At 41.9% G+C, this 25,755-nt stretch overlaps 4 protein-coding genes across 12 annotated transcripts in view; 1 reads left to right on the top strand and 3 right to left on the bottom strand.

Moving 5' to 3' along the window:
* Nucleotides 1–4,213, bottom strand: part of znf185 (zinc finger protein 185 with LIM domain) — a 28,486-nt gene extending 24,273 nt beyond the window's left edge. The window contains exons 1-6 of one of the 2 annotated variants that reach the window (XM_086105712.1): nt 4,033–4,213; nt 3,303–3,359; nt 1,934–2,051; nt 470–574; nt 347–373; nt 204–257 (exon numbers count right to left, since the gene is read on the bottom strand). In XM_086105712.1, the coding sequence (XP_085961838.1) occupies nt 204–257; nt 347–373; nt 470–574; nt 1,934–2,051; nt 3,303–3,312 (314 nt within the window). In that variant the 5' untranslated portion in view covers nt 3,313–3,359; nt 4,033–4,213. The remainder of the gene's footprint in view (nt 1–203; nt 258–346; nt 374–469; nt 575–1,933; nt 2,052–3,302; nt 3,360–4,032) is intronic. The other variant, XM_086105711.1, reaches the window with a different exon arrangement.
* Nucleotides 4,214–7,440: 3,227 nt separating this feature from the next.
* On the bottom strand, nt 7,441–16,280 carry nsdhl (NAD(P) dependent 3-beta-hydroxysteroid dehydrogenase NSDHL). 4 transcript variants are annotated; one of them, XM_086105706.1, is made up of 8 exons: nt 14,940–15,838; nt 14,688–14,849; nt 13,117–13,263; nt 12,891–13,019; nt 11,108–11,250; nt 9,677–9,779; nt 8,566–8,905; nt 7,441–7,964 (listed from the first exon to the last, which is right to left on the bottom strand). In XM_086105706.1, the coding sequence occupies exons 1-7, from the start codon at nt 14,958–14,960 to the stop codon at nt 8,570–8,572; spliced, it is 1,041 nt and encodes a 346-aa protein (XP_085961832.1). In that variant the 5' UTR covers nt 14,961–15,838; the 3' UTR covers nt 7,441–7,964; nt 8,566–8,569. The 4 variants fall into 4 exon arrangements, with proteins under 4 accessions (XP_085961832.1, XP_085961831.1, XP_085961833.1 ...); XM_086105705.1 differs by having other exon boundaries at nt 7,441–7,926; XM_086105707.1 differs by lacking the exon at nt 14,940–15,838 and adding an exon at nt 16,142–16,280 and having other exon boundaries at nt 7,441–8,905.
* cetn2 (centrin, EF-hand protein, 2) lies at nt 15,974–19,463 on the top strand. Of its 2 annotated transcripts, none has more exons than XM_086105710.1 (5): nt 15,974–16,122; nt 16,200–16,361; nt 16,745–16,873; nt 17,839–17,967; nt 18,819–19,463. In XM_086105710.1, the coding sequence occupies exons 1-5, from the start codon at nt 16,120–16,122 to the stop codon at nt 18,906–18,908; spliced, it is 513 nt and encodes a 170-aa protein (XP_085961836.1). In that variant the 5' UTR covers nt 15,974–16,119; the 3' UTR covers nt 18,909–19,463. The 2 variants fall into 2 exon arrangements, with proteins under 2 accessions (XP_085961836.1, XP_085961834.1); XM_086105708.1 differs by having other exon boundaries at nt 17,830–17,967.
* A 282-nt stretch (nt 19,464–19,745) lies between these two features.
* On the bottom strand, nt 19,746–24,584 carry gcna (germ cell nuclear acidic peptidase). Of its 4 annotated transcripts, none has more exons than XM_086105701.1 (13): nt 24,525–24,584; nt 23,861–23,956; nt 23,607–23,787; nt 23,448–23,520; nt 23,307–23,356; nt 22,830–22,896; nt 22,677–22,750; nt 22,175–22,597; nt 21,615–21,783; nt 21,399–21,543; nt 21,185–21,320; nt 20,409–20,613; nt 19,746–20,320 (listed from the first exon to the last, which is right to left on the bottom strand). In XM_086105701.1, the coding sequence occupies exons 2-13, from the start codon at nt 23,948–23,950 to the stop codon at nt 20,074–20,076; spliced, it is 1,860 nt and encodes a 619-aa protein (XP_085961827.1). In that variant the 5' UTR covers nt 23,951–23,956; nt 24,525–24,584; the 3' UTR covers nt 19,746–20,073. The 4 variants fall into 4 exon arrangements, with proteins under 4 accessions (XP_085961827.1, XP_085961829.1, XP_085961826.1 ...); XM_086105703.1 differs by having other exon boundaries at nt 19,747–20,320; nt 22,677–22,747; XM_086105700.1 differs by lacking the exon at nt 24,525–24,584 and adding an exon at nt 24,210–24,281 and having other exon boundaries at nt 19,747–20,320.
* Nucleotides 24,585–25,755: the final 1,171 nt, after the last annotated feature.

Here is a 25,755-nt window from a genome sequence, read left to right as displayed (position 1 = left end):
GAAAAGCAGAGCCGTCAGTGATCAGGCTCCTTTCCAGTGAGACTACCTTCAAGATTAAGTCTGTGGTGCACAAACGTTCTCTATATTTAAGACTTTTCATTCGTCTTCTTTTTCAACCCTCTAGTATTGGGTGCTATTAGATTGTGCCTGGTGCACCGCTTGCTGTGGCCAACAACTGTATTAAACAGAGCTGTAACGCTTACCTAATGCCATTGGAAGTACTTGAAGAAGATGAAGCGGGCTTGTTGAAAACACCCCTGTACGGACAACAATAATGATGGGTCAACAGGTGTTCTCACTCACTGTCAAAAATTGTAAATTGTTCATTAGTTCCACTATGTTTTACCTGATCATGAATCCCGAGGATGGCGATCTAAATTCAAAACAAAGATTTGATATCAGCACATATTGGGCCGTGTTTTCCAAGTGATGAAATACTCTAGGAAATGGCAATTTACAAGTCATTTACTTTTCACTGTCAGACTTGGTGCGTGCTTTCGGTGCAGTAGAAGTCGGTGATGACACCGGACTAGATGATGCTCCGTTCTGGCGTCTGGCCCTTATTTCTGCCATCCTGCATGAACACACAATCACTAGATTCAATCTGCAAATAAGACTGCTCAACAAATTTCCACCAAATTTTCTAATCAGAGATGCAAGTTAACTTTTCTGGATTTATTTTTTTGCACTGATTTTGAATCTGCCCTTGTTTTTTTCTCGAGCTAAAATGTAATATGATAATATATTTCGTAGTTATTATGAATTAAGGATTAGGTTCCACAACAGGTGGAATCTTTTTCTGAAATGTCACAGTGATAAATTACAACATAAAACAATCTGTATGACACAAGCTTTTATAAGTCAAACTTTGATCCATCCATTTTCTAAGCCGCTTTTCGTCACGGGGGTTCTGGGCGTACTGGAGCATCTCCCAGTTGTCTTCGGGCAGTAGGTGGGGTACACCCTGAAATGGTTGCCAGCCAATCGTAGGGCACACACTGACAAACAACCATTCATGCTCATAATCACACTTGGGGGCAATTTGAAGTGCACTATTAACCTACCATTCTTGTTTTTGGATATTTGGAGGAAACCGGAGTACCCGGAGAAAACCCACGCAGGCCCGAGGAGAACATGCAAACGCAACCCAGGAAGGCTGGGGTCCGGAATCGAACTGTGCACCTCTGCACCGTTAAGCCGACGTGTTAACCAGTCGACCACCGTAAATCAAACTTGAAAACAAAAAATAATAATAGCGCCCATATGTGATGCAAAATAAGCAAAAAGAAATAATTTTTTGTTTCCAAATGGGCATCAAAAATTAATTCAGAGACACATAAAGCCATGTTGGATTGAAATGTGGTGTTGAGAAGTGTAATGAGAGGTGGTCCAGGGAATCTTTAGCCTGGAAATCCAGACTCATGGATGTACCATTGATTGAGTGTGGTGGGTAGTTGCATCAAGCGTATTTCTGAGGCGGGGCAAACCTGAGCATACAGACAGCAAAATGAACCAATCAGCGATGTGACGTCAAAAAAGAAAAACAGTCTTCTTTTGAAATAATTCCAGGGCCGAGCCGAGATAGGCACCAGCTTGCCCCGCGACCCTTGTGAGGATCAGAAAATGGATGGATGGACGGATTTTTTGAGTGCCATCAGCTGCTGAGGTTTTAATGACTCACCGTGTTTCTGGTAATATAAAATTGAGTTTAATGCTGAAAGAAACAAACAATTGTCTCTCCCAGGTGCCATTTTGAATCTTATGAGGACAGGCTTCCCCCGCCCAAGAGTGACATTGCTCACGAAGGATACGCCAGTAAACGATTTGATTGGACAGTTCGTTTTGAACCGAGGCCCAGCTACGGCGAAGGGCTTGGTCTCCAGACCCACTTTCTGAGTGAGTGTGGCTTGCCAGGCCAGCTCGGGAATCTTACCATGGCTTCTCCTCTGCAGGTTCATCCTCAGCGTCATTGTTGCGGTTCATCCAGCTTAAGTCACCCTTCAGCTTGGTCCTGACTTTAGTGGTACGGAACACAGTTGATTTTTCCCCCTCTGAATATGAAATAAAGGACTTACTATTATTTATTTTTATATATTTCCTCACCTCAATAAGAAACACCTCCCAATACGATAGAGTTTGAAGTGCAGTTTGACACCTAACGACAATAGCAATGATATTGTTCGATGACTTGGCTTGCAAAAAAAGAACATCCTTCAATTGAAGAAGACGGCGTACACCTTGGACTGATTGCTTGCTAATAACCGGACACATTTAGGCTAACAGCTATTTACTTACATTCACCGTGATGGAAAAATTTGTTTTCAATGAACTTAACCTGCATGTTTTGTTTTTGGAATGTGAAAGGAAGCCCACAAACCAGAAGAAAACACATGCAAGTCCCAGGAGAACAAGTCAACTTCAAATCGGAAGGCCAGAACTGATAATTCACTCACTGAATCTGTGAGGCAGACGTGCTAACCGCAAGGTTACTAGCTACCTTTGGCTGAAATTCTTCTAAATGCCAAGGCCATCAGCCACTCATGAAAACTGGTTGCTAGATCCTGTACACTCTGCCAGATTTCAGTCGGTTTCTGGCACATAGCTGTTTGCAGTGGCCTTAAGATTGGGAGGAGAATCATTTTAAAGAGGAGCAGTTGAGCAAAATCTGTTCATGAGGATTTATTCACGTAAAGAGAGCCTCGATTGGATGTAACTTTAAAGATAAGAGTGTTGATGTCTGTTTCAAATGTCAGTGAACCTTCAAGCCAGATTCCTAATAATTTGTAGCAAGTGACAAACTGAGCAACCATGACAGAATATTGCTGCAGTTCTCTATTTGTGGTAGGTTTCAGTTGACAACCCACACCGAGTTTTGATTATGTTCCGTGATAACTGTAGACTGGAAAGAGCATTTTGAGTGTTAGTAAAACTTGTCAGTGCAGTGTGGAATGAGGAGGTAGATGTACAAATGATTAATGTTACCAATAACATGATGTTGATGTAAATGTTCAAGTACAAAGCCCTGCTGACCACCTGTGAGAGGTGGTAATGCATCTGAGCGGAGGCCCGCCACCCATACCTGTTTTCAGGTGCATTTTGGTTGTGCAATCGGCTAGAATCATGAAAAGCTCACTCCAAATATTTTTGAACCTAACTGTATTTTACCTTCTAGGCTGTATAACAGCCAGGGAATGTATGTTCCCTTTGCATGCAATCAGAACAATGAGGCAGTAACATTCCCAGTCTGAGAGACACACCCTGTGATGGCCCATTATTGGGCAAGACACCTTCTTCTGACTCACCAGTTGACATGATTTGATTTTCTCTCACTTCTTCTTTACCGGTTCTTATCAGGCCACCTGAAAAATGCAGAGGGCACATTAAGCCAAGGGAGGGCACAAACGCGCAATCGTACAGATTAACCAACGAAGGGGGAGAGGAATTGCCCTTTCTCATCCTTTAGACATGTAGAAATGCCGGTCTTTCCACTTCCCAAATTGAGGGAAAAAAGCCACGATTGACTAAAAACTGCCCCCCCCTCCAAAAAAAGAAATTCTGGGGGGTTTGTAGTGGGTGGCGGGAAAATGCCAACGTAATGATTTGCGTCCTGCTTTTTTCTATCTGAAGCAGCCCACCCCTTAAACGCATTTACAGTCAAACTACAAAAAAACTTTCAAAGACATACCCAAAAAAAACTGTCGAGAAAATGGACCGGCAAGCCCTTACAGTGAAAGTCCTTGAGCAAATACGACATGAAAAACTCCCACAGTTGGGAATTCACTTCCTCAGTATTTTAGGATTATGACTGCCACAATAATTAGTGCGAGTCAATACAAAGGGGCCTGATACTACATATTTGTCCAAGGTTTAAGACACCTGTCCGAATAAAATCATCAATGAGGAATGAAGCGTCTTTAAGAGGTGTAAGGAACAGGACGGGTAACTTCATGTGGCAAAGGAACAGCTAGAAAAATAAGATGGCAAACAATGACTCAAATCATTTGCATGAGACGACAGACTTTAATTACTCACCTTAATACAGAAAGTATCCAAAAAGGCTCTGGTCTCACTTTATTATCCAGATGCTCTCGTAGCAATGTAGTGTCCTGCTCAAATGCGCCAGTTGAAAAGTGGGTGTGTGCGTATCTTTGTCGGTTCTTGTGTGTGACAGGTGTCTTGTGCTACAGGTACGGGCGTGAGCACTAACAAGCTGAGCGAGTCAAGATGTGTGGGGTGGAGCACTGTGTTTGTACCGCTGTGACTAATGCAAGGTGCTTGGTATTCATTTTGTTCTTTGGGAGTGAGCAAGCAAATCGCTGCCTTGCATGTGGCAGAATCTGAAAAGGCCAGGGGGGGGGGGGGGGGGGGGTGACATAACAACAACACAATGGTGACGCGTAGCAACGTCTCCGGCGGGAACGAGAACTGCTCTCGTGCGCACTAAACAGGAAGCAAGCATCGTTAACATGAGATCAGCAGCATATATGCACTTGAACGAAACACTGGTTAAAGAGGACAAGGTGCTTCAGGAAGTGGGAAGTAAGGAAGTAAATACTTGTTGCGTTTACTCCCTGCATTTAAAAAATTAAAATAAAAAGATACCGGCATTCTCCTCTCCTTGCCCAGGTTATCATTATGAAATAATGAAAACTAAAATAAATAAATAAATACAATGAAAAGGCTTTCCAAAAAAAAAAATGAAAACAAACAAAAAATAACCTACCTTTTTAAAACTAACTATAATTACAGTGAAAATGTTCTTCGGTTTTGTCTTTGTCAATTAGTAGCATGCGTGATCTTTCGGGGTTCACTTGAAATGTATTCAATAAGGTATTGCTATACAGCCACAGCTACAGAAGAAGGAAGGTCACTTGTTTGAGAATTGTAGATGACTTTACATAATCAGACAATACTGAGTGACTTTATTTTGAACTTGCATTTGAAAAACACAGTCGCAGTAGCAACATGGATGAGCCAGGGAGCATTAACAACAATGATGTCAGAGATTCGGAGAAGCAAAACAGTGTCCATCTTTGGCCTGATTTAAGACAATTATTGATGTTGTTGGCAACAAAAATGATTACATAGATGGAGAAGGTAAAAACTTCTCCATCTATGCTGCAAAAGCACATCTAGGTCAGGTGGACCTTTTATATTAGGAGTAGCATTACGATTAATTAGTCAGTCCGTGTTAGCAGAGCCATTGTTGATCGTATAAAGGTCAAGCCAACGCTAGCAGGCTTTGAGACAACACAAGTACAGGGGGAAATTATTTTGTGTGCGCAGGTTATAAAGATGGGTACATTATTGTGTATAATTGACAAGGAAAACTACTTTTCAACGTATTACAGCCCGTACAATTTTTTTTTAAACTTTATCTTCAAGACAGGTGTTGAATCCGTTTTTTCAACACAGGTATCTGTACATTTATGTAAGTACCAATTGCGACTGAGTACTTCAAGCATCTCGACACATGGCAAGGTAAAAATCCAAAAAGCAAACGGAGGCCAGGAATGACACCACATGTCTTCAGCAGTACAAAATAAAGATGTATTGTTTTGTAACTGTTGTTTCTACCAACACTTGAAAAGACAATCATGTTCTGAGAAAAACTTTGAGGGTGAAGAGGGTGTGAATCCATTGCATAACAAGTCCGCAGTCCGACGGCGAACGCAGGCAAAGTTTCACTCGACTTACAAATGTAAATGCTTGGGTCTATTGTCTTAGCCAAATCCGTCTCCCTTTTTCGTCCCCGTCAGCGACAAACCAGTTTGACGGCCTTGGCCAGGGACTGATGACGTATGGTTGGTTCAGAAAAAGGCAAAAAGAATGTCAAGTATTTGACTCGAATGTCACCAAGGCAACAAACGTATTCAAGAATCAATGAAAGTAACGAGAAGAATCTCAAGATGTTGCCATCCGGCACAGGTGTCAAACTTAAGCAGAGGAGCCAGATGTGGACCGCCACATCATTTGGGGCCACTGAAGGCTTGCCACACTTTTTCCACAACTTCTGCTCTATCATAAAGATGTCATTTGAAGGCGTGATCATAAGGGCTGCCCGAGGAGCACATATAGGAAAGGGACAAAAAGCCTAATCGTCTCACAATCTAGCCACACGTTTATTCCATAAACAAACACAGTGCAGCTCAGCATCTGGTCAGCAGATTTCACGATGGATGATGTGCTTTGAACTTAACTCACGAATGTGAATAAGACAGTCCAAAAAATAATAATAATAATGTGCAGTGCAAATTAGATAACCGTAATTAGTTCCACAAAGGGTGGAAAAATCCAACGCAACAACAAAAGGCATAATTGGTATTGTAGCACTTGCCTGCATCATTTCATTCCCAAGACAGAAAAGCTATTAATGATGCACTTTCCTAAAAAGAAAACAATTTCATCTGTTGTTGTCGTGTATACGTCATTAACTCTGTTCTTGTTTTCACAAAACAAGTAGTTTGTTTTGCATTTTGCTCCTTAAATGTCCTCGACGTGAATAGAACCGTGAGCTGAAAACCGCCGAATGTTCCCAACTATTATTTTCAGCGCACCTAGCGATTATACATTTATGTGGTTTTACCATTGTAACCGGCCGGGCCCGAGGGCAGCCAAAACTACGTGACCGGTGATGAAAACAAGTCGGATACCCCGAATTTAGAGCATCTACTAGAGCAGTCTTCCCCAACTTTTACTCAGCTGACATTGGAAAAATGTCACAATGCCGAAATGATGATTTGACTGATTGTGCAATCTGGGCGTGCTTCGTTGAACACTAAGGTATTATTCAGCTATTTGAATGCGAACTGGGTTGCGTCTCCGAAAAGATGCCACTGCCGTAGTTGGATTAACAAAGACACATTCATTTGTCGGCAAAGATTTTCTGACCAATTAAGAGAAACTACATCATTTCCTGCTGCATTGATCGACAAATAAACATCATGTTTTTGGTTGTAAGTCAATTTCGGACCAATAAAGTCGAAATGGATGATTTCCCACCACAAGACAATGGTGGGGAATCCCTGCAGGAGAGCAACAGGAGATAACGGTGCTATGTAAAAATGTCAGGATCACTTCATTGAGATGACAAATACAACATGTATTCAACGTTTCAATTTTTAGCCAAAATTAACTTTTAACTTTTTTTTTTTTTTGTGGGGTTTCCCCAAAGTTAGGCTCAAGACCCCAAATTCATCCAAATCCTGTGAGTTGTTTTCACACGCACACTCATCGTGACAAAGGCCTTTTTGATTCACATCCGTTGTAATAAATTCTTATTGCCTGTTGGGGTTTTTGTCATTACTTTATGTACCGTATATGCTGATGTTATGGCAACACATGATGGATGTGAGCACATTTGAGTCCCAGAGACTCTTGGGATGAACATTTTTGTCAAAATTTGCTGAAATACAATATTTAGACAGTCCAATGCCAGTATTGCAATGCAAGATTTTTCATTTATTAACTTTACAAAAATAATCATCAGTATTATTACATTCATTTCATTGTATTGAAGTAAGGTACACTTTTGCTTTCTCTCCTCGGGGAACAAGCCTCCAAAAAGGGTATTTCAAGCTTGGCTGCGGGAATCTTAGTATAAGTGAAAATGGGCAATAAAAGACAAGAAAATCTGCGTTGTAATTCATTATGAAGAGCGTCAGGTGAAATTGAAGACAGTTTTTCAAGGCCACTTCTATTCCCTGCTGCAAAAAATACAGACATACCGTAGGTTTCTTCGTGGAATTTTGCTTTGGGCAGCACTCTCACTACAATTCCAAATCGGAAACGCAATTTGGGTGCACATTAGGGAACTGTGTGAGCATGCACGTTGAACTTTTTTTTTCTCCTTTTTCTTCAGATGACTGCGTGCGTCCCGCGTCTCTCGTCACGATAAGCAGCGCAGATAATGGATAGATGGATGGACTGTGTGCGCAAGAAACAAAAGCCACCAATGGCCACCCCTGAAACAACACTTCCAAAATCAACCCAGATACAACACGAGATGCATCAAAAATTTGGCCTAAGAAAGAGAGTGATGTTCAGTTTTATAAGACAAAAATAAAATAATTCAGTATTAAGCAGTGTTAATGAATTCATTCCACCCTTACAGTTTGAATACACATAATTTCCAACGTCAATATTTTATATTGATTTTGCATTTAGTTCGTAGGGGTTAAAGTCTGGTCCCCGAAGGGAGCTTTCCTGAATGTTTTCCGTCCCTCGCTGCTGCAACACACCCGACTCAAATGATGAAGAAGCTCTGCAGGAGCCTGAGAACGATCTTGATCATTTGAATCAAGTGTGTTGCAGCAGGGGGAGATGGAAAACTGGCAGGAAAGCGGAGCAGAGCCCCGAGAACCGGAGTTTGAGTGACTTGGCTCTTTGGATTGTCAAGGTGTTGGAATGCAGGCAGGGCCTGCTGCCATCTGCTGGTCTACATGTTACATGACAGCTGAAAAGGCACGAACAGGCTTTCCACCTGCAAGGTGGTTGGAAATGGCGTCCGTTTGGATTTGCCCATTCAGTCCATGTGCCTCAACTATTATCGTTACTGATACATACCTGCCTATTTTGCATTCTGTCTGAGATGAGGATAGCTTTGGACGGTGCGTTTGATCCCCTCCTTGAGGTCAACCGGCGGCTTATAGCCCATGTCCCGTTTGGCTCGCTCACAGCTGTAGTAGTGGTGGGTTCCGGCCAGGGCCACTCTCATCGGCGTGAAGGTAGGTTTGAAGGTCATCAGGGGGCGCAGCACCAGAGAGAGAAGCCAAAGCAGAAGGGCCAGGCCGTACACGAACATGTAGGGCAGATGATAGCGCGGAGCGGCGTAACCCAGACCGACCAACATCTCTGACATGAAGTCCCAAAACCGAACCGGTTCATCGTTGGTGATATGATATGGCTGGTGAAAACAAAACATAAGATTCTGATTTATTGCAGTAGGCTACTGCAAACATGGTATACAGCAGTGTGTCCCTAACTTTACTGAGTCAAGACACAAACAGTATTTTACATGAGAAAGATCTCATGACAGACGACCAAAACAAATGGCCCAAAAAGCATGCCTATTGAATTAATAATGATATGGTCTATATCTCCTCGCAAATTTCCTTCTGACTGTATTCCATGGGGCTTGTTTAAGCAAACAAATACATATTAATCCATCATACATCAATAAATATCCCCAAAGACGCACATTATAAATGAACCCATAGTTGTACCTTTAAGGGGGCATCAAAAGCAGGATTACAAAGGCTTTAAAACTGAATGAATCTGGGGCAGAAACTAGACTGAACTTGAAATACCTCCTGTTTTCACTCTTCTTTTAAATTTTGGGTAAAACAATTGGCTGACAGTGGAATTAAACACATACTGCAGGAAGTATTTTTTAAAAAATGAAAGAGTGGGAATTCGAGCCAAGAACCCAAAATGAAGGGAATTTTACTGTATTCTGTAGTCCATCTAGTGAAATAGCACTTAATTCTTCAGGAGCTCACTACACATCGCTGTCTTAGAAGAACAAAGGCACATTTGGAGGGAATAATTTTTGGATCCAATAGGTGAAATTGGATCATGTCCCAACTGCAACTCATATCTGAAAACATCCCCCAGCACATTGTATCTGGGAATCCCTAGTATGCATGTTTTCAGATTTCTTTTTCCCCCTACTGACCTTTCCACATATGGGAGAGTCCGGCCTCAAGTGCTCAGCAGCCAGGATGTGGCCGTGTACAACGTTCTCCACAAAGGTGAAATCCACCAGGTTGGTGCCATCCCTGGAAAACACATGAAATAAAACACCACAACTGGGACAATGCATTTAGTTTCATTTTATTTTTAGAAAGCCAAAACACAATGATAGAGTGATCTTTAGTTGGGGGAGCAGTGGAAATCTCTCCTGCTTGACACGTTGGATTAGCTCAATGGCAAAAACTCCACCTAATCAATACGTAAATCATCAAGTATTATGAACTACTATTATGAGCGAGAGGTCAACCTTGAAATGCCTTAAGGGTGTGTACCATTGTAACAGGTACAGAAATGCACCCCAAAAATGTGCTTCCCCTGTCACTGTAGTATTACACTCCACAGTCTCCACTTTGCTGCAGCGGTCCATTTTCTTGCTGCCCTCAGTCTCTCTTGAATAAAATGTGTCTTGACAGCTAAAACCCGGGAAATAAAAACAGTAGGCCCTTGTTCTCCACCACTGATGGGGTCTCATTCCCACTGATGCTTTCAGTGTGACATGGATTTCACAATTTCTCGCGGTATTACCGGTACTTTGAATTGGAAAGTCATTGAGGGGCAGGGGCATCTCTGTTTGGCCCTGTGCCCGAGTGCCACATGCACACAGTGCAGTGTAGGAAATGCTGCCTCTACGAGTAAAGAAGAAATGCTTTTTTCTTCAAGGCCACGGGCTTTTGTTCCATCATATTCTAGCCTTTGCTCCCACCAACAAAAGTCACTCAAGCGAAATGGCAGGGCTATGCCACTGGTCGTCATGGTAACATAAGCCAATTGGCTTATCAGTGTATGGGGCAGGGGTGGAAAATATAATTTCAGGAAGAAATAGCAAGTGTGACATGTGATATAATTCTTGATCCTTGGGGTAACGTGACGAAAGAATGTCACAGGCGTGTTATTAAGACACAGGGGAATGGTGTTAAAATGTGAAAAAAAGCATATCTACTTTCAATCATATATTATATTAAATAACGAGCAGTAGCGCAGCTAGGCGGTGTATGTACTAAGAGATGCATGTTTTTGAGAACATTCGATAAACCATGTTATCTGAGCAGCCTTCAAACAGGTGGGTGCAGTTCCACAAGCATCGCGGACGGCTATACTGAGAACGCAGCTGTCAAACACGACAGCGACAGAGCAAGAAATAATTTGTCTTTGTTGTCACAAAATTCTACAGTTAGGGTTTCCACAGCAGCATTTCACAGGTATACAAATAAATTAATTCAGAATAATATCGCGTAATGGGCTCCAGCATGCCCGCGGCCCTCGTGAGAATAAGCGAATTAGAAAACGAATGGATGGATAATATCATGCATGGATGACGCTTTGGATAACTCAGTATCCTTTGACTCAGACTCACCCAATGATGAACTTCATCTTGCCCCTGCGAGCTGTATCCACCAGGATCGGGACCAGCTGCGGGTCCCGAGGTCCGAAGATGCCATGGGGACGGATGGCAACGGTGAGGAAACACTTCTTCTTGTCACAAGCCTCCAGGACCAACTTGGACACAAACATGCAAATACACAATGCGAGAAAATATGCATTGGTGTGAGTGAAGGCAATTGCTCAAGGATGACACTATTTTTAACTAGAGTGTTCAAGGTTTTTTTTTTTTTTTTTTAAATTGATGTTGGATGAAAAGGAGCAGCGATACAAGTGATCAAAAGGTCCCAAGTTTGATTTGAAATGGGCACAAAACACTGACATGCTCCAGAGCAAGGTACTCTCCTGCTTCCATTATTCTGCAAATCATGTTCGCTACTATTATGACTCAAATACACTGGTTGGAAGCATTTCATGTTTTCATCGCAATTATGAATGGGCATAAAGTACATCATAATTCTGTGATTGTTGTGCAACTGAATGTGCTGGAGTCTATCAATAATGTGCCATTCCATACCAAATCACCCAGTGGGTTTAACCAAGCCGATTTTGATTATCATGAAACTTGCTGTACTTGTCGACAGCGATGGGACAAGACTAAATTTCAAATTGTCGGCTCAATCGGAGCAGGCGTTTAGGAGCTAAGGCCCACCGAATTTTAATATGTTTGTCAAAAAGGGGTGGTGCCACCTTCCTTTGAATCCTCATATCTCCGAAACAACAAAACGGGTATTGTTGGGAAAGGGAATTCAACAAGGAATCAGAATCTGGAATCATTTAGAAGGCTGGTGGATATTTTAGTAACTTTGTCTTTTCACCTATAATTTGTGACTCACGTGACCCGAACACAAGTTTCAGAGATGTATTTTTTTTTGTTTGTATAGCAGTAATATAACACGAAGGATCCATCCCCTCAGATATTCAATGAAAGGTGAATATTCGTTCATGATTTTGTGAGAGATTTAGAGATTGAGTGTTGTGTCATCACTATCCACAAGTACAGCATGTTTCGTTCCAATTAAAATATGCCTGGTTAAAATGTTGAGGATTTTGGCAGGTGATCTGGTATGGAATAAGCTTGATGCGGTAGGAAAGTCAAAATTCAGTAAATAATTGCATTACGGCAGAATCCCATCTCCAGATTCAGAACCAAAACAAGAGCAATTTGCACTAAGTTGATGTTGACACAGAACGCAAAGTACAGAAAAAAAAAGAAAACACAATTCACCCCATATGCTGTGTCCTCATTCATCGGTGCATTTTAATTCAATTGTTTATACAATTTTAATTGCAAATATTTCATTCAGGGTTTTGTCCATTTTGTTTCATACTAAATATGTGTTGGTGGAAGAATTTCATTTTTTCATTCCAATTTTTTTCCTGCCTGACAACCCAGTGGAGAAAGTCGCACAAAGCAGGAAAATCACTTGGGCCATGTCAAATGTTCATTTTAGTATTTGCCACTGTCCACTACAAAATGGATTCGGTAATGCCTCTGTTAGGAAAACCCTGGTATTAAATGCTCACTTGTTTTCCCCATCAATGAAATGTTGGAGAGATGCTAGTCTGCTTCCAATGCATTGTGGATGTGCCCTGTACCAAGCTCGCGAATAGCTCAGGAGAGCAACGCCATTGAGCTTTGCTATCACTCTTGACATCCCACCCTTGGCAGCATGTGTGCTGTTAATGCCTAGGACATCACATCATCATGAAAAAAATGTTGAAAGGGGCAAGCTAAATTCAACAGGTCACTCTACCTTCTCTTGCTTGATCTTGGTCTCGGTGTAGTAGTCAATAGGCTTCTTGGCGTAGGGTAAATCTTCTCTCCCATTCTTAATGTCAGAGCCCTCAAACACCACACTGGCACTACTCGTCAACACCAATTTCTGACAACATCAACAAAAAAGCAGAAACCCTTGTACTTCACCGCCCATCTCGTCTGAGACATACAAAACCGATGACCTCTTATCTCGCTTGTCTCACCTGTATTCCAACTTCAGTGCAGGCCTGAATGACAGTGTTGGTGCCCTGAATGTTGACCCTCTCAAACAGCTCCCTGTTGTCACTAGCGGGTGATGGAGAGGCACAGTGGAACACCAGAGACACACCCTTCAGTGCTGGCAGCAGAGCCTGGAGGAAAATGACACAAAGGATATTTGGGGGATATGTGACTTCTTGACACACTGCAATCTTAAATATGAATGAGATCCATTAAAAAAAAAAAGCTACAGAAAGATAGTAATGATAAGCTTTGAATGACTGAGATTCAACAATGTTTATTTTGTGGGCTGATAGTTGAAGCTGGTGTAGAACGGCACTGCATCTTACCAAGAGCTGTTTTGAATATTGCACGGGCCCCTGTCATGTAGCTGAATTAAAATAACCAAAATATTAGAAACCACTGTGAGGGTGATGCAATGTAGTTCTACACCGCTACAAACTACAATGACAATAAAAACCCATTCCTCACAGCTTGTGGCATCTTAAATTCAAGACAAAATCTTTCAATTCCATTTGAAAATGAAACTAAGACGAACTTCACAGTGTTCCCAAATCCTAATGTCTTATAGTATGTTGTCCAAATTTGCTACAGTACATACATGACATGCACCTGCATTTAGGAGTCCCAACTAACGCCACATCACTCTTTTGCTAATACCACGCTCATGGTTGCGTGTATGATGCTGCCAGAAGAGAAATTAGGTTAATTACTTTTTAAAGAAAGTTTATTTTTGCTTCGTTTTTTTTAGCTTCTAGATTATTTACAATCCTAAAAATCATACTTCTGTTTTAACATTTTTTGCAAAGATTGATTTATGACATTTTAACCCTTTCATGCACCAATAACGATAATCTGGAACCTGATAACACAATAAACTGTCCACTGTAGTAACCGCTGTCCCTGAAAGGGTTCATGCCAGTTAAGCCCTTGTTTTTAGTTTCATGGATTCAATGTCTTTTAAGACTTTTTAAGGATCTACAAAAACCCTGACTTGCTACAGCGCATATCCTCGTGAGGGTCACAGGTGAGCTGTTGTCTCTCCCAGGTGACTTTGGATAAGAAGTGGGGTACACCATGGACTGGTTGCCGGTCAATCGCAGCGCGCACAAAGACAACCAACCATTGACACGCGCAGTCACACCTGCGTTAATACTCCTTTTTTTTAAAATTCAAGTTGGTCAAGTTGGCTCCGAGAGTTAGGGAATATACTAATATACTATTCATGCTATACACATTATTCACTGTGCTGCCCCATACAATCATCATTAGTTAAATGAAAAACAGGGTTAATCGGCTTTGTTTTTGTAAATGTGGTCATGTTAGTGTACTTAAAGATGTGGCTGGGGGTGGTGAGTGTGTATTTGAACATTGTGATCTTGTGCATGCCATTTGTGCCAAATTATGTCAGACATTAGGCTTCGTATCTTTATCTACGAGTAGCTTTGTATGGGCAACCAAAAGAGTCGATTGATCTTGATTCAGCATGGATGAGGTTTGAAGTGTTCTCCCTGAGCAGTCCAATGCAGTCTGCAGCACAGGATGGAGCCCTCACCTGCAAATCGCAGAGGTCTCCCTGATAGAAGGTGACGCCGGGCATCTCGAAGTTCTGGCGGATGTCAAACACCGACACGGTGTAGCCACGCTCCACGAGCTTCTCCACCAGGTGCCTTCCCAGGAAACCCGAGCCCCCGATTACGGCACAGCGCTTACTACTCTGAAAGACAGAGGACGAGGTCTGGTCATCGCTGCACATCAATGGTGCAAAAACTTTGATGAGAGAAACAAACAATGGTATTGAACTCACCGGTCGAACACGCGTGGCCATAGTCAGCTCAGAAAAAGGAAAAGTGTAGTTGTATGGTATTGAATTTTAAAACACACACAACAGCCGACCACAAATGAGTGCGTGACGCTTTGGAGAGTTAACGTTTGGACAAGTTCCATGTGTGCAAGTACCTGACTGACGAAATCAGCAGAGTGCGTTCTTACCATTCATTGGGCAGCAACGGAATGGTGGGGTGTACTAGCCAATCACATAGAGCTAACGTAAAAGAACGCCACAATTTGGGCCAATCAGATACGTCTTCCGTGCCTCCAGTTGAACCAGCCGCCACAAATTGGATGCCATTCATTTGGAAAATGCTTGTTTATTTGAATGTCAGAACCACATTTTCGTAATTAGTCGCAACTGTGGCGTTCTTTTAAAACAATAAACATAAAGACAGGGTTTAATGCCATGTTATTGAATTATACTGCCTTAGATTGAGCTAAACACCAGCGTGCATCCCGTCACAGCAACAAATGACGGAATATTTGCAATAAAAAAATCAATATAATCATGAGGGTAATTTGGTAACTGAAAATTGTGAGTGCAAATGGTGTTCGACTATGTGTGCCCTGCGATTGGCTGGCAAACAGTTCAGGCTGTACCCCGCCTACTGCCCGAAGACAGCTCCAGTACGCCCTCGATCCTCGTGAGGATAAGCGTTTCGGAAAATGATTTCATATAGAATAGTCATCCATCCAATGAGATTCTCACGTTTTATTGTTTGTACAGGTGTTCCGGCATTCGTTTTTTTCCGTCCAATCGAGTCACTTCTTTCCCTCTTGTGACCTCAAACGGCCAATCATATTTTCCCCCGACTGGTGCGTTTGATTAAGACACTAAAGGCGCCCGATCTACTGTCCAATGCTATTTGGGGATTCGTGCGCCTTTCTCTGGCATACCGGGTTAGAAATCAAACGTCTCCACCGACAAAAAGCCGCTACACAGATGACTGGGAATGTTAACATCGCGGCCCGTTTGTTTACTTATTCGTTCCTACCCAAATGTTGTAAATTCAAGTTTTTGGGGTGTCATTGATGTTTGTATCCAAGAGAGAATACAACAAATATATCCCTTCATCTGCACACGGATACTCCGAAGCCTGCAAAACAACAATTGGATAATAGCGGATTTGCTAAACCTGGCAAATACATAATTGATGGTGAGTAAAAATTACTCACGATAATGATGCATAATATGACAGTATAGATGTTTTCATCTTGTTTGCGTGATCACCAGGCGTGTGCCAAGAGGCCATCATTGCAGGGGCCGGTGCCTCCCCCTCGCAAGAAGACGAGCCCCAAACCTGAGCTGACTGAGGAACAAAAACAGGAGATCAGGGAGGCCTTTGAGCTTTTTGACACCGATAGCGCTGGATACATCGATGTTAAGGAACTCAAGGTAAAGAGAACCGCTGTCAGGACCTGGGGGAAGAAACATGCTTAAAAATAAAAATTTAATTATACTCAATTTAAACACCAAAGAGAACTCTATTTTCAGTTTTAAATCATTTTTAAACACGTTGAATATAATTCTATTTACTGATCTCATTTCTTCAAGTAGTGGCCACCTCAATAATTTGAAGTTTCCAATTGTAGTTGACATATTGTAACATAACAGCAACTGTTTAGTATTATTCTTCCAAAAAAGGCAATCGTGCATATTGGGGCCCCAGCCGCCCATATCTGCAGTTGAGGAAATAAAGACACCCAGACAATACTTGTCATCAATCTGATGGCGTTTATTAATTAAACTTGCACATTTTGTTCTGTTCACTCTGCAAGGTTGCCATGAGAGCTCTGGGTTTTGAACCCAAGAAAGAAGAGATCAAGAAGATGATTGGTGAAGTGGACAAGGATGGCACAGGGAAGATCTCCTTGAGTGATTTCCTCAGTGTGATGACACAGAAGATGGTGAATACATAAACCTACTGAGTTGGTTGGTTGCACAATTCTTAAAAAACTCCCCTTTGAAATTTACATGAAACAAAAGTGGATACACAAAATTTTTGCAAAATTGCAAGTTAAATTTACAACAGGGAACTTGCTGGTAAATCGTACATCCAGTCGTAGTTGAACTACATTTTAGTAGTTATGGTTAGCATGGGGCAGCACAGTGGCCGAGTGATTAGCAAATCGGCCCCACGATGCAGAGGTTCGATTCCGACTCCAGCCTGCTGTGTGGACTTTGCATGTTCTCCCCGTGCCTGCGTGGGGTTCCTTTGGGTACTCCAGTTTCCTCCCACATTCCAAAAACATGTATGGCAGGCTGATTGAACACTCCAAATTGTCCCTAGGTGTGATTGTGAGCATGAATGGTTGTTCGTCTATGTGTGCCCTATGATTGGCTGGCAACCAGTTCAGGGTGTACCCCGCCTGCTGCCCAAAGACAGCTGGATCAGCTCCAGCATGCCACGTGACCCTTGTGAGGATAAGCGGATTAGAAAATGGGTGAACGGCTAATGGAAGTTCAAAGCATAGACGGCATCAACACCGCACATTCCACTATACATTATATGCACTGATCATTTCTCAAATATTGAGGCCACGCTACTATGTTCTAAATGATCTTTTTCAATTACGGTTGAGTACTACCAGTAGTAAAAATAAATCACTAATTCAAAGAAACCCAAATGAACGATTATTCCCATTGATGTTCAGACCTACCGAAGGACATTTACAAATTTCCATGGATGTTTCAGCTGAGCTTATTTGACTGCACAGCAGTCTATGGAGATAAATGTCAATGTCTAATTTGTATGTACATGCATGAGGTTCGAAAGCTTCACTTAACTCGATAGTCATTTAATGTGAGCCTTCCACATCGACGTGACAGGCTTTTGTAACACCTGCTCTTCCTATTACCTGAGGCCGAGAAGGATTCTAAAGAGGAGATACTGAAAGCATTCCGTCTGTTTGATGATGACGAGACCGGGAGGATCTCCTTCAAGAATCTCAAGAGAGTCGCGAAGGAGCTCGGAGAAAACCTCACAGATGAAGAGCTGCAGGTAAGCCAAGAGTTGCAAGATTTTCCAGTAAATGAAGATGGAGGAAGTTAAGATGGGAAATGTTGGAAGCAATGAGCACAGTTTTTTGTCATAAGACATCCACTCAAAGTAACAAAGAGTGCCATTGCAGCAGATTTATTTGTAACTCTTCTTTAACAAAAACAATGTGGAGTTAAATATTAGCCAAACCGTTCAGAAATTAACAGCACGCTCCCCATGAAAAAAAATTGCAAAGGCCCATTGAAAATGTCAAATGAAAAAAAAGCCACAAATGCCACACAACATACAACTTTAAAAAATATTTCGTCGAGCTTCTGAATTTAAGAAATAAAGTGTAGAGTTTCTTACCTTGTGAAAGCATTGCTGATAACTATTGTGAGAAGTCATTCTGATCAATATCTTCACTTAGATTAATATTATTTCAGGAGTGTGTATCAAACTGGTAGCCTTTTACATTAATCAGTAACCAAGAAGTATCTTTGTTTCAAGAAGTTTGGTAAACAATTCTCAAAATGCTGAATCTTGGTACTGTGCTCACTTTCAGATTCATGATTTCACACAATTTTTGTTGGGTTAGGAAAGGGAGCACGGCGGCATGTGGCATACCACCAAGAAACTATGTTGAAGCGAGTGGAGGAGCTTCATTTAGACAAAAAGTAGTACTTTGCTGCAATCCTGCGGCATCTACAACCGATTGTGACCATTTTTTGGGCTGAGTCAACTACTCACAGATCTCTGTTGGCAACAAAATATGCCCCAAATAGCATCCTGCAAGCATCAACCCAATAAATGCCTACCAGTTGATTATCTTAGTGCTAGTCTGATACATATTCTCATTCTCCGTTTTGAAGGAAATGATTGAGGAGGCGGACAGAGATGGCGATGGAGAAGTGAACCAGCAAGAGTTCCTAAGGATTATGAAAAAAACCTGCCTGTACTGATGGTAATGTATGGTTTTACAAAGAAAGCTGCCTGTAGATTTGATCCTCTCTTAAATCTCCCATTTCATAGCATTACATTAGGTCAAAAGGTTGGAGGTGAATTGTGTTCGATCTTATCAAGAAGTCTATTCATGACTAAGATGCTCTTGTTCAGAATGCTGCATACTTTTGCGAAGATTGTACCGTACAGTCATCGTTGGGGAGGGAAGGAAAAAAAAATTCAGTGCCTGCTTTAATACAGTTCACACAGCTCATTCCGGCAGTTTATGTGATATTTACATTGTCTATTCTTGAACGATTGTCCATCAGTCTGAACAGTTTATTATTTAACCTAAAATGGTATTACTATCTTGAGTTTCCACTTGATTTTATAAACTCAAAGTGACATGTTCAAATTCCATGAATATGCTTTCTTGACCGCCATTATAGTTATAAATGATGTATGCCCTGCTGTGGTCTGTATTTTTCAATGTTCCTATATTGTATAGTGCATTAAAAAAAGATCCAAGAATACCACTGTTTATGGTACAGACAAAATAAATATCTTTAACCATTGATGCCGTTTTATCTTTATATTATGAAGCTGTTATAAATAAGGGATAGCACGGTATGCGAGTGGTGAGCACATCAGAGGTTCGAATCTTGGCTCCAGCCTTCCCAGATCATTTGCACATTCACCCCATGCTTGCATAGGTTATACTTTCAACCGTGTTCCAAAAACATGCATGCTGGGTTAATTAAGTCTCAATGTTCCAAAGGTGTCAACGCGAGCATGGATAGGCTGCCGCTCACCTGCCACACTGAAAACAAACACTATAGAAATTGGAATGATGTCGTGACTATGACCTGTTGCCTCCTGTTACCCTTTTCAGTTCCCATGAAATGCACTTTTTTCCATTTGATTTTGAAACAAAATAATTAACACTTTATTTGTGGTTAAAACTTGACAACTTAATAACCTAAGTAAAATTACAGACACAACTAGTTCTTCAGCGGTCATATGTGTTTGAAACATCACAACCTCATCGGCACCAACATACAAAAACATTTAAAACATGAATATTTCAACTGTAAAACGCATCACTCACAGCTGCTCCCTTATTACTGGGTCATCGCCGACATTCATCAGGCGTTATTGTCGTTCTGTGACGGTGGTCCACTTACCTCAGAGGTTTGAAGTGTTAATGTCACTCAGTTTATTTTTCGAGGCAAAGTCCATGCCGAGTTTCTGCATGACTTCCCGATGGCTTTGCTCCGTCAGTTCCTGGCGTACGCGCCTGTAATGCTCCTTCACAAACTGGGCGAAAGGCGTGGGGGGACGAGGCTTGGATGGTGTGAGCAGGACGAGTTTGCCCGTACAGAGTGCACACACGAACTTCTGGGTGTCCAGGGACTTGGAATGGCGGCCGATCCTGCAGACAACAGCACAGGTATTAACGGTGAAGCAGAGGTCACCTAAAAATGCCCGTTTCATCTGAAAACGCCAAGTACGTCACATACGTATTCTGACACTTGGCGCACTGGTACTGGAATTTAAACTTGATGTCGTAGCTGTGGCAGCGGGTGACCATCGGCAGCTCAGGGTGCACCAAGGTTGACTTGCGAGCGTACATCTTCCATAAACTTCCGTGTCCGTCCCGCACGCCGTTGATCAGCCAGGTCGCAGCGTGGCACATCTCATGGATCAGTGTGTCTCGGAGGCGATCTAGGCGGGTAGGATCTTTTTAATGGAAATATTTTGGCGCAGGACTATGTGAAGAATTTCAGAGCCCGTCACACAAGGTAAATTGCTCAAGTTTCATCAAGGATCTCTATTTTCCTGAGGTGATTTAAGGGGCACTGTGAGGTGGCAATGAGAGCATTTTAGTCAGTCCGCACTAGCGGACTTATTTTTTGTGTTTATTTGATTACACATCCACTATATTTCTCAAATTTGAAATGAGCTTTATCTTTTACATGGGTTCGCAAGTCTGAGGAAAAAGTACACATTCCAGGCTGTCCACATTGCCTGAGCTGTCAATTAATCGTATGCCTCTTTGGAATTTGTGATGGGTCTGTCTGAACCTGGACGGGAGAATACATGTTGAAAATGGTGCCAAGTCCAGACACATAAAAATGACTTCTGGGAGACGGGGCGAATATGGCCCTCTGTGCTCTGCTGGACACATTGCTCATTTGACAATAAAGTTGCACTTGACTTGACTTGACACCGATCTACACATTACAGGCTGTGAGTTTTCTGGCAAAACCTTCGAAGTGCCTTCACAAAGAATTACCTGCAGAATCGCAGACTTTCTCAGACAGTTCGATGCGAGCGTAACGGTTCCCTCCACCTCGCTCCTGTCCAGTGACACAGTAGCCTGCTGTTTTGCGCATCTTTTTGTTCCAAATCAGAGACATATCAATGGGGAGCTACAAATGTCAGCCAAGAAAACACGAATCAGTCAATAAGTTAAGCACGTTCAAAATAAAGAGATGACAACTCCGCACCTTCCTGTCGAACACACTGCTGTTGTACATACGATACAGTTTGCTCGTAAGTTCTTCCTTCCTTTGCTGAAAATTGCAGCAGTAGCTGGAGGCGGGATTTGATAGGGACTCCAAGAAGCAACCTGGGGTTTTGCATAAGGCCAGTCTGGTGGAAAGACAAAAGTGTAAACAAAGCAACTGCTGTGGTCGAATCCTAACGCAAAAAATGATGTGTACCTGCTGATGAAACCGTGTCTGGGCTCTGTCTGGCTCACTGTTGGCTTCAGGATGGTGCTTTTCCCAGGAGTCTTTGAATCCACATTTTTTCTTCCTAATGATGAGGTGGACCTGGGTTTAGCTGAACCCTTTATGGGTGGAACTAACACAGGAGGGTCCATACTGACTTCTGCTTTCAAAAAATAAACAGAATTAAAACTAAAACGTCAAGTCTCTCTGCATCTATCATCATATAGTCTGTTTCCGAACACAAACGAATAGCAATGGTAATTGCTCATACATTTGTGTGTGTGTGTGTGTGTGTATAATCTCATGAGAAGAAATACAAACATGTAGCTGCCTTCACAAAGGTAATTCATGATGTTTTGTTTTTCCCCAATATTATTGTAGTGGTAGGCAAGGGTTGTGTCGAACTGCTTTGTAACATACTCAGTCGGGTTTTCAATATTTTGCCCATTAGAACCTTTATGAAAACGTCATGTGTCCGCTTTGTGTTAAGCCCCCGAAAAATAAAATTAAAACAAAAAGAGGCGGGGGAATCAATACTATTTTTGTTGTACCTGTTGTGGTCTTGGAAGTAGAGTCAGTGAATATGTTCTTCTTTCTAAGCCTCTCCAGTAAGGATGTGAACTCCTCTTCTGAACCACTTGAGTCATCCAGCTTGGAAGGAGCCGAAAGCGTACGCTTGGGAGAACGCAGAGAGGTTGCAGTGCAGTGGGATGGTCGAGGAGCAGTGAGGGGGGAGACAGGAGGCAAAAACGCTGATGGTGGGCTGTCCTTTTGGTCAAAAAGCAATGGGTTGTTTTCATTCGATTTTGCCAGAGAATTTGGCTTTGTGCAGCGAGTCCTCCAAGTGCTCTTGATAACAATATTATCCCCCTCATCCTCACTATCGCTGATGAACACAGGGGAGGCAAACTGAGATAGTGGCAGTGGTCTCTTGAATGTATTTTGAGTGGCTGGAGTATTGGTCTTCTTACGCCCTGGATGAAAAATGAAGAGGTAACAATCACAATTGTGTTGTTTTACAATTTAAGTCAATGCTGATTACATGTTGAATACCTTTAGAGGATGATTTTGTTTGAATGAAGTCATCGTCTGATAAGTCATCATCCACAATAAAATTGTTAATGCTTCTTAGAAAAAAATAAATAAACACACTTTCAGCAATAGGAAAAGAGTCATGCAAATTTGGATGTCAACTGAAATAGTCACCTGTCCTCACTTTCACTCTCTGATACTTTCCTGGGCTTCGTGGAGGGAGTTTTCACATGTCGCAAGACTTAATACACACAGAAAAATGAGCATTATGTCGGCATGTTTGCCATTACAATTATAGTTCTCATTTAATCTTTAAGAACTGTTTTAAAACTTTTATTTTAGTACAAATGCCGCACATTTGAATCGAATTTTTACTTAAGCAGTAGGTTTTTGTTTTGTTTTTTTCTGGATGGTTTCCAATAAGCAGTGCAAAAAATGGCTGGATATTTTGGTTCTGTGCCAATGTTCAAATTTCACATTGTTATAGTGTTTTACAATAGTATACAATACTTATTTTTAGGATTAAATGCAATAAAATCAGTGAGATTCCACGACTGGCACTTGGAGTCCTAAGTATGTTTAAGGAGGAACTTTGTGTAAAAAGTCTGAGAATCACTGCACAAATGAATGTACTAGAAAAAGGCAACTCACATTTTTCAAAACCATCACTATCGTCATCATCCGAGCTCACTGCAAGAACACTTGGATTGTAAACAGAACATATTAGAAGTTGTTTTGGTGACGTCACATGCAACTGCTAAGCAAAAGCAAAATAAAAATATTGTATCGTACCGGTCTATCTTCAGTGCACTGCATGCTTGCCGCGGCTTGGGTTTCGTTCTTGGAGTGCTCCAGTTCACAAGAACTGAGAAGTGAAAAGAGTATTTATTCATGGAACCAGTGTTGCGTTAAAACAGCTCAAACTCAGGTGCGAGGTTCTATCTCACTCACACTGATCAAATTCATCATCACCGGAGTCAATCAAAACTGTGTTTTTGTATGTGTTGGTCTTGAAGTGCCGATTCTCTTTGTCTTCGTCCTCTGAAAGATAACTTGGAGGCGACACGGATCGGTCCGCAAAATGATCCCCACTTGTCCCACCATGGCGTTTCTTCCCAATCGCATTAATCAACTACAAAATTAAAGGGGGGGAAATCAAGAAAATTACCAACGAACGCAATCAAATTTGAAAACAAACCGCAAACCTTCTTTTCTGCCACGTCTAATCCATCGTCCCCAGTCCAGCCCATCTTTTTGGAAACGCGCTCGAATAATTTGCGAGTACCATCGTTCATAATTCCCTGTATAAACAGGACAAAACAGCAACAGTCATTTGATATCCCAGCTCCATTTGATTTTCAAAAGATACGAGGCATTTCGGCTAGAAAGGAAAATAAAACGTCTCAACAACAACAGGCTAATTCGCAAGAACAGGCTAATTCGGTTGCTTCTCGCGTTCGGATTAAATATATTTGCGTTTTAAGGGTTTTCTCATTTTTAGCAACGTAGCGTTATTGAATTCGGTATTATTTCTGCGATCGTTTTGAGCCTTACCCAAACGTAAACTTCGAGAAAAGTTGTTTTTCTTCGGTGGCTTTAAAAAGGGAGGACTCGAGGATCGTAGCTCGGTGACTGTAAATTTGAATCTCGTGGACCATCCGTCATACTTCATGGACCAATGAGAGCATGCTTTATTTTGTAGTGAATATCCAATCACAGAAGACATTAGGCGACGTCGTCTCATGGTTTCAGCCTTGTGGGGGATGCATTTGATGTGTGGTGAACATCATCGCACTGCGTTAAATTTGCCACCGATTCGACTAAGCCCATAAAGGCCCCTCGAATGCGTCCGAAAAACGTGATTTTTACCTCAGCTAAGTGTCCATCCGGATCTTCCTTCTGTTCAGATGTATCTATCAGCACTCTTCGGGGCTCTGGTGGAGGTCGGGGTAGTGACGTCAATGTTCGGTCGAAGTAACGTGACCATCTTCCAGTCCAACGTAGTCATTCAAAACCTCTTTTCCTAATTTTTGAAGCATAAAAAACTAAGCAGAACCTGATTTCTATTATGGATTCCAAAAACAAGAAAGCGGTTAAGACTCTGGCTATATGCTCTTTATTTGGATTTTTAGTTTAAAATCCACTGGCTCTTCTTTTTGTTTAACACTCTATGTGGACTCAACTCAACTGTATTTATAGAACACTTTCAAACAGCCATCGCTGCACACAAAGTGCTGTACATGGAGCAACTAACATATACAACAGTAAAGCAACAAATCAGTCACAAAGACTAGAAAGCACCGAACAGCAAAACCGAGAACAAATCTGAGTCGAATGCCAAAGAATACAAGTGAGTTTTGAGGCAGGTTTTAAAGATGGGCAGCGAGGAGGCTTGCCGAATGTTCAGTGGGAGGTCATTCCAGCGAGAGGGACCAGCAACGGAAAAGGCTCGATCCCCTCTGATCCTCTGTTTAGTTCTTGGTACTTCTAATAATGTCTGGTCCGCAAACCTGATTTGCCGGGCAGGTGTGTAGGGGCGGATGAGCTCAGAGAGGTAAGGTGGCGCGAGGTCATTTAGAGATTCGAAAACAAATAAGAGGATCTTGAAAAGAACTCTAAAATGTATGGGGAGCCAGTGAAGGGATGCCAGAGTAGGAGTTATGTGCTCCCTCTTACGAGTACCAGTCAAGAGGCGAGCAGCGGCATTCTGGACCAGCTGGAGGCGCTTAATGGAGGATTGGCTGACTCCAAAGTAAAGGGCATTGCAGTTATCGAGCCGGGATGTGACGAAGGCATGAATTACTGTCTCAAAGTGTTCATGTGAGAGGAGAGGTTTTATTTTGGCCAGCTGTCTCAGGTGAAAGAAGCTGGATTTAACAATGGCACCAATTTGCCGGTCAAGTTTAAAATCACTTAAAAAAAAGTCAAGCACAACTTTATTGTCACATGTGCAACATACAACACAGATGAAATTTCTTCCCTCTCAAACAGAAAGGACAACGAGGAGCTGCTACGGGTGCCCGCGCCGCCATCAAAAGAACAGTTAACATAAAATGACAAAATAATATAACACAACACATAAGACACAGACAGTCGTGCA

The sequence above is a fragment of the Hippocampus guttulatus genome, chromosome 2, assembly GCF_054856545.1.
Source record: "Hippocampus guttulatus isolate MCC_2025c chromosome 2, RoL_Hgut_1.0, whole genome shotgun sequence".
NCBI lineage: Eukaryota > Metazoa > Chordata > Actinopteri > Syngnathiformes > Syngnathidae > Hippocampus > Hippocampus guttulatus.
The sequence above is the reverse complement of the archived record's forward strand: the minus strand, read 5'-3'. Positions and strand labels throughout refer to the sequence as shown.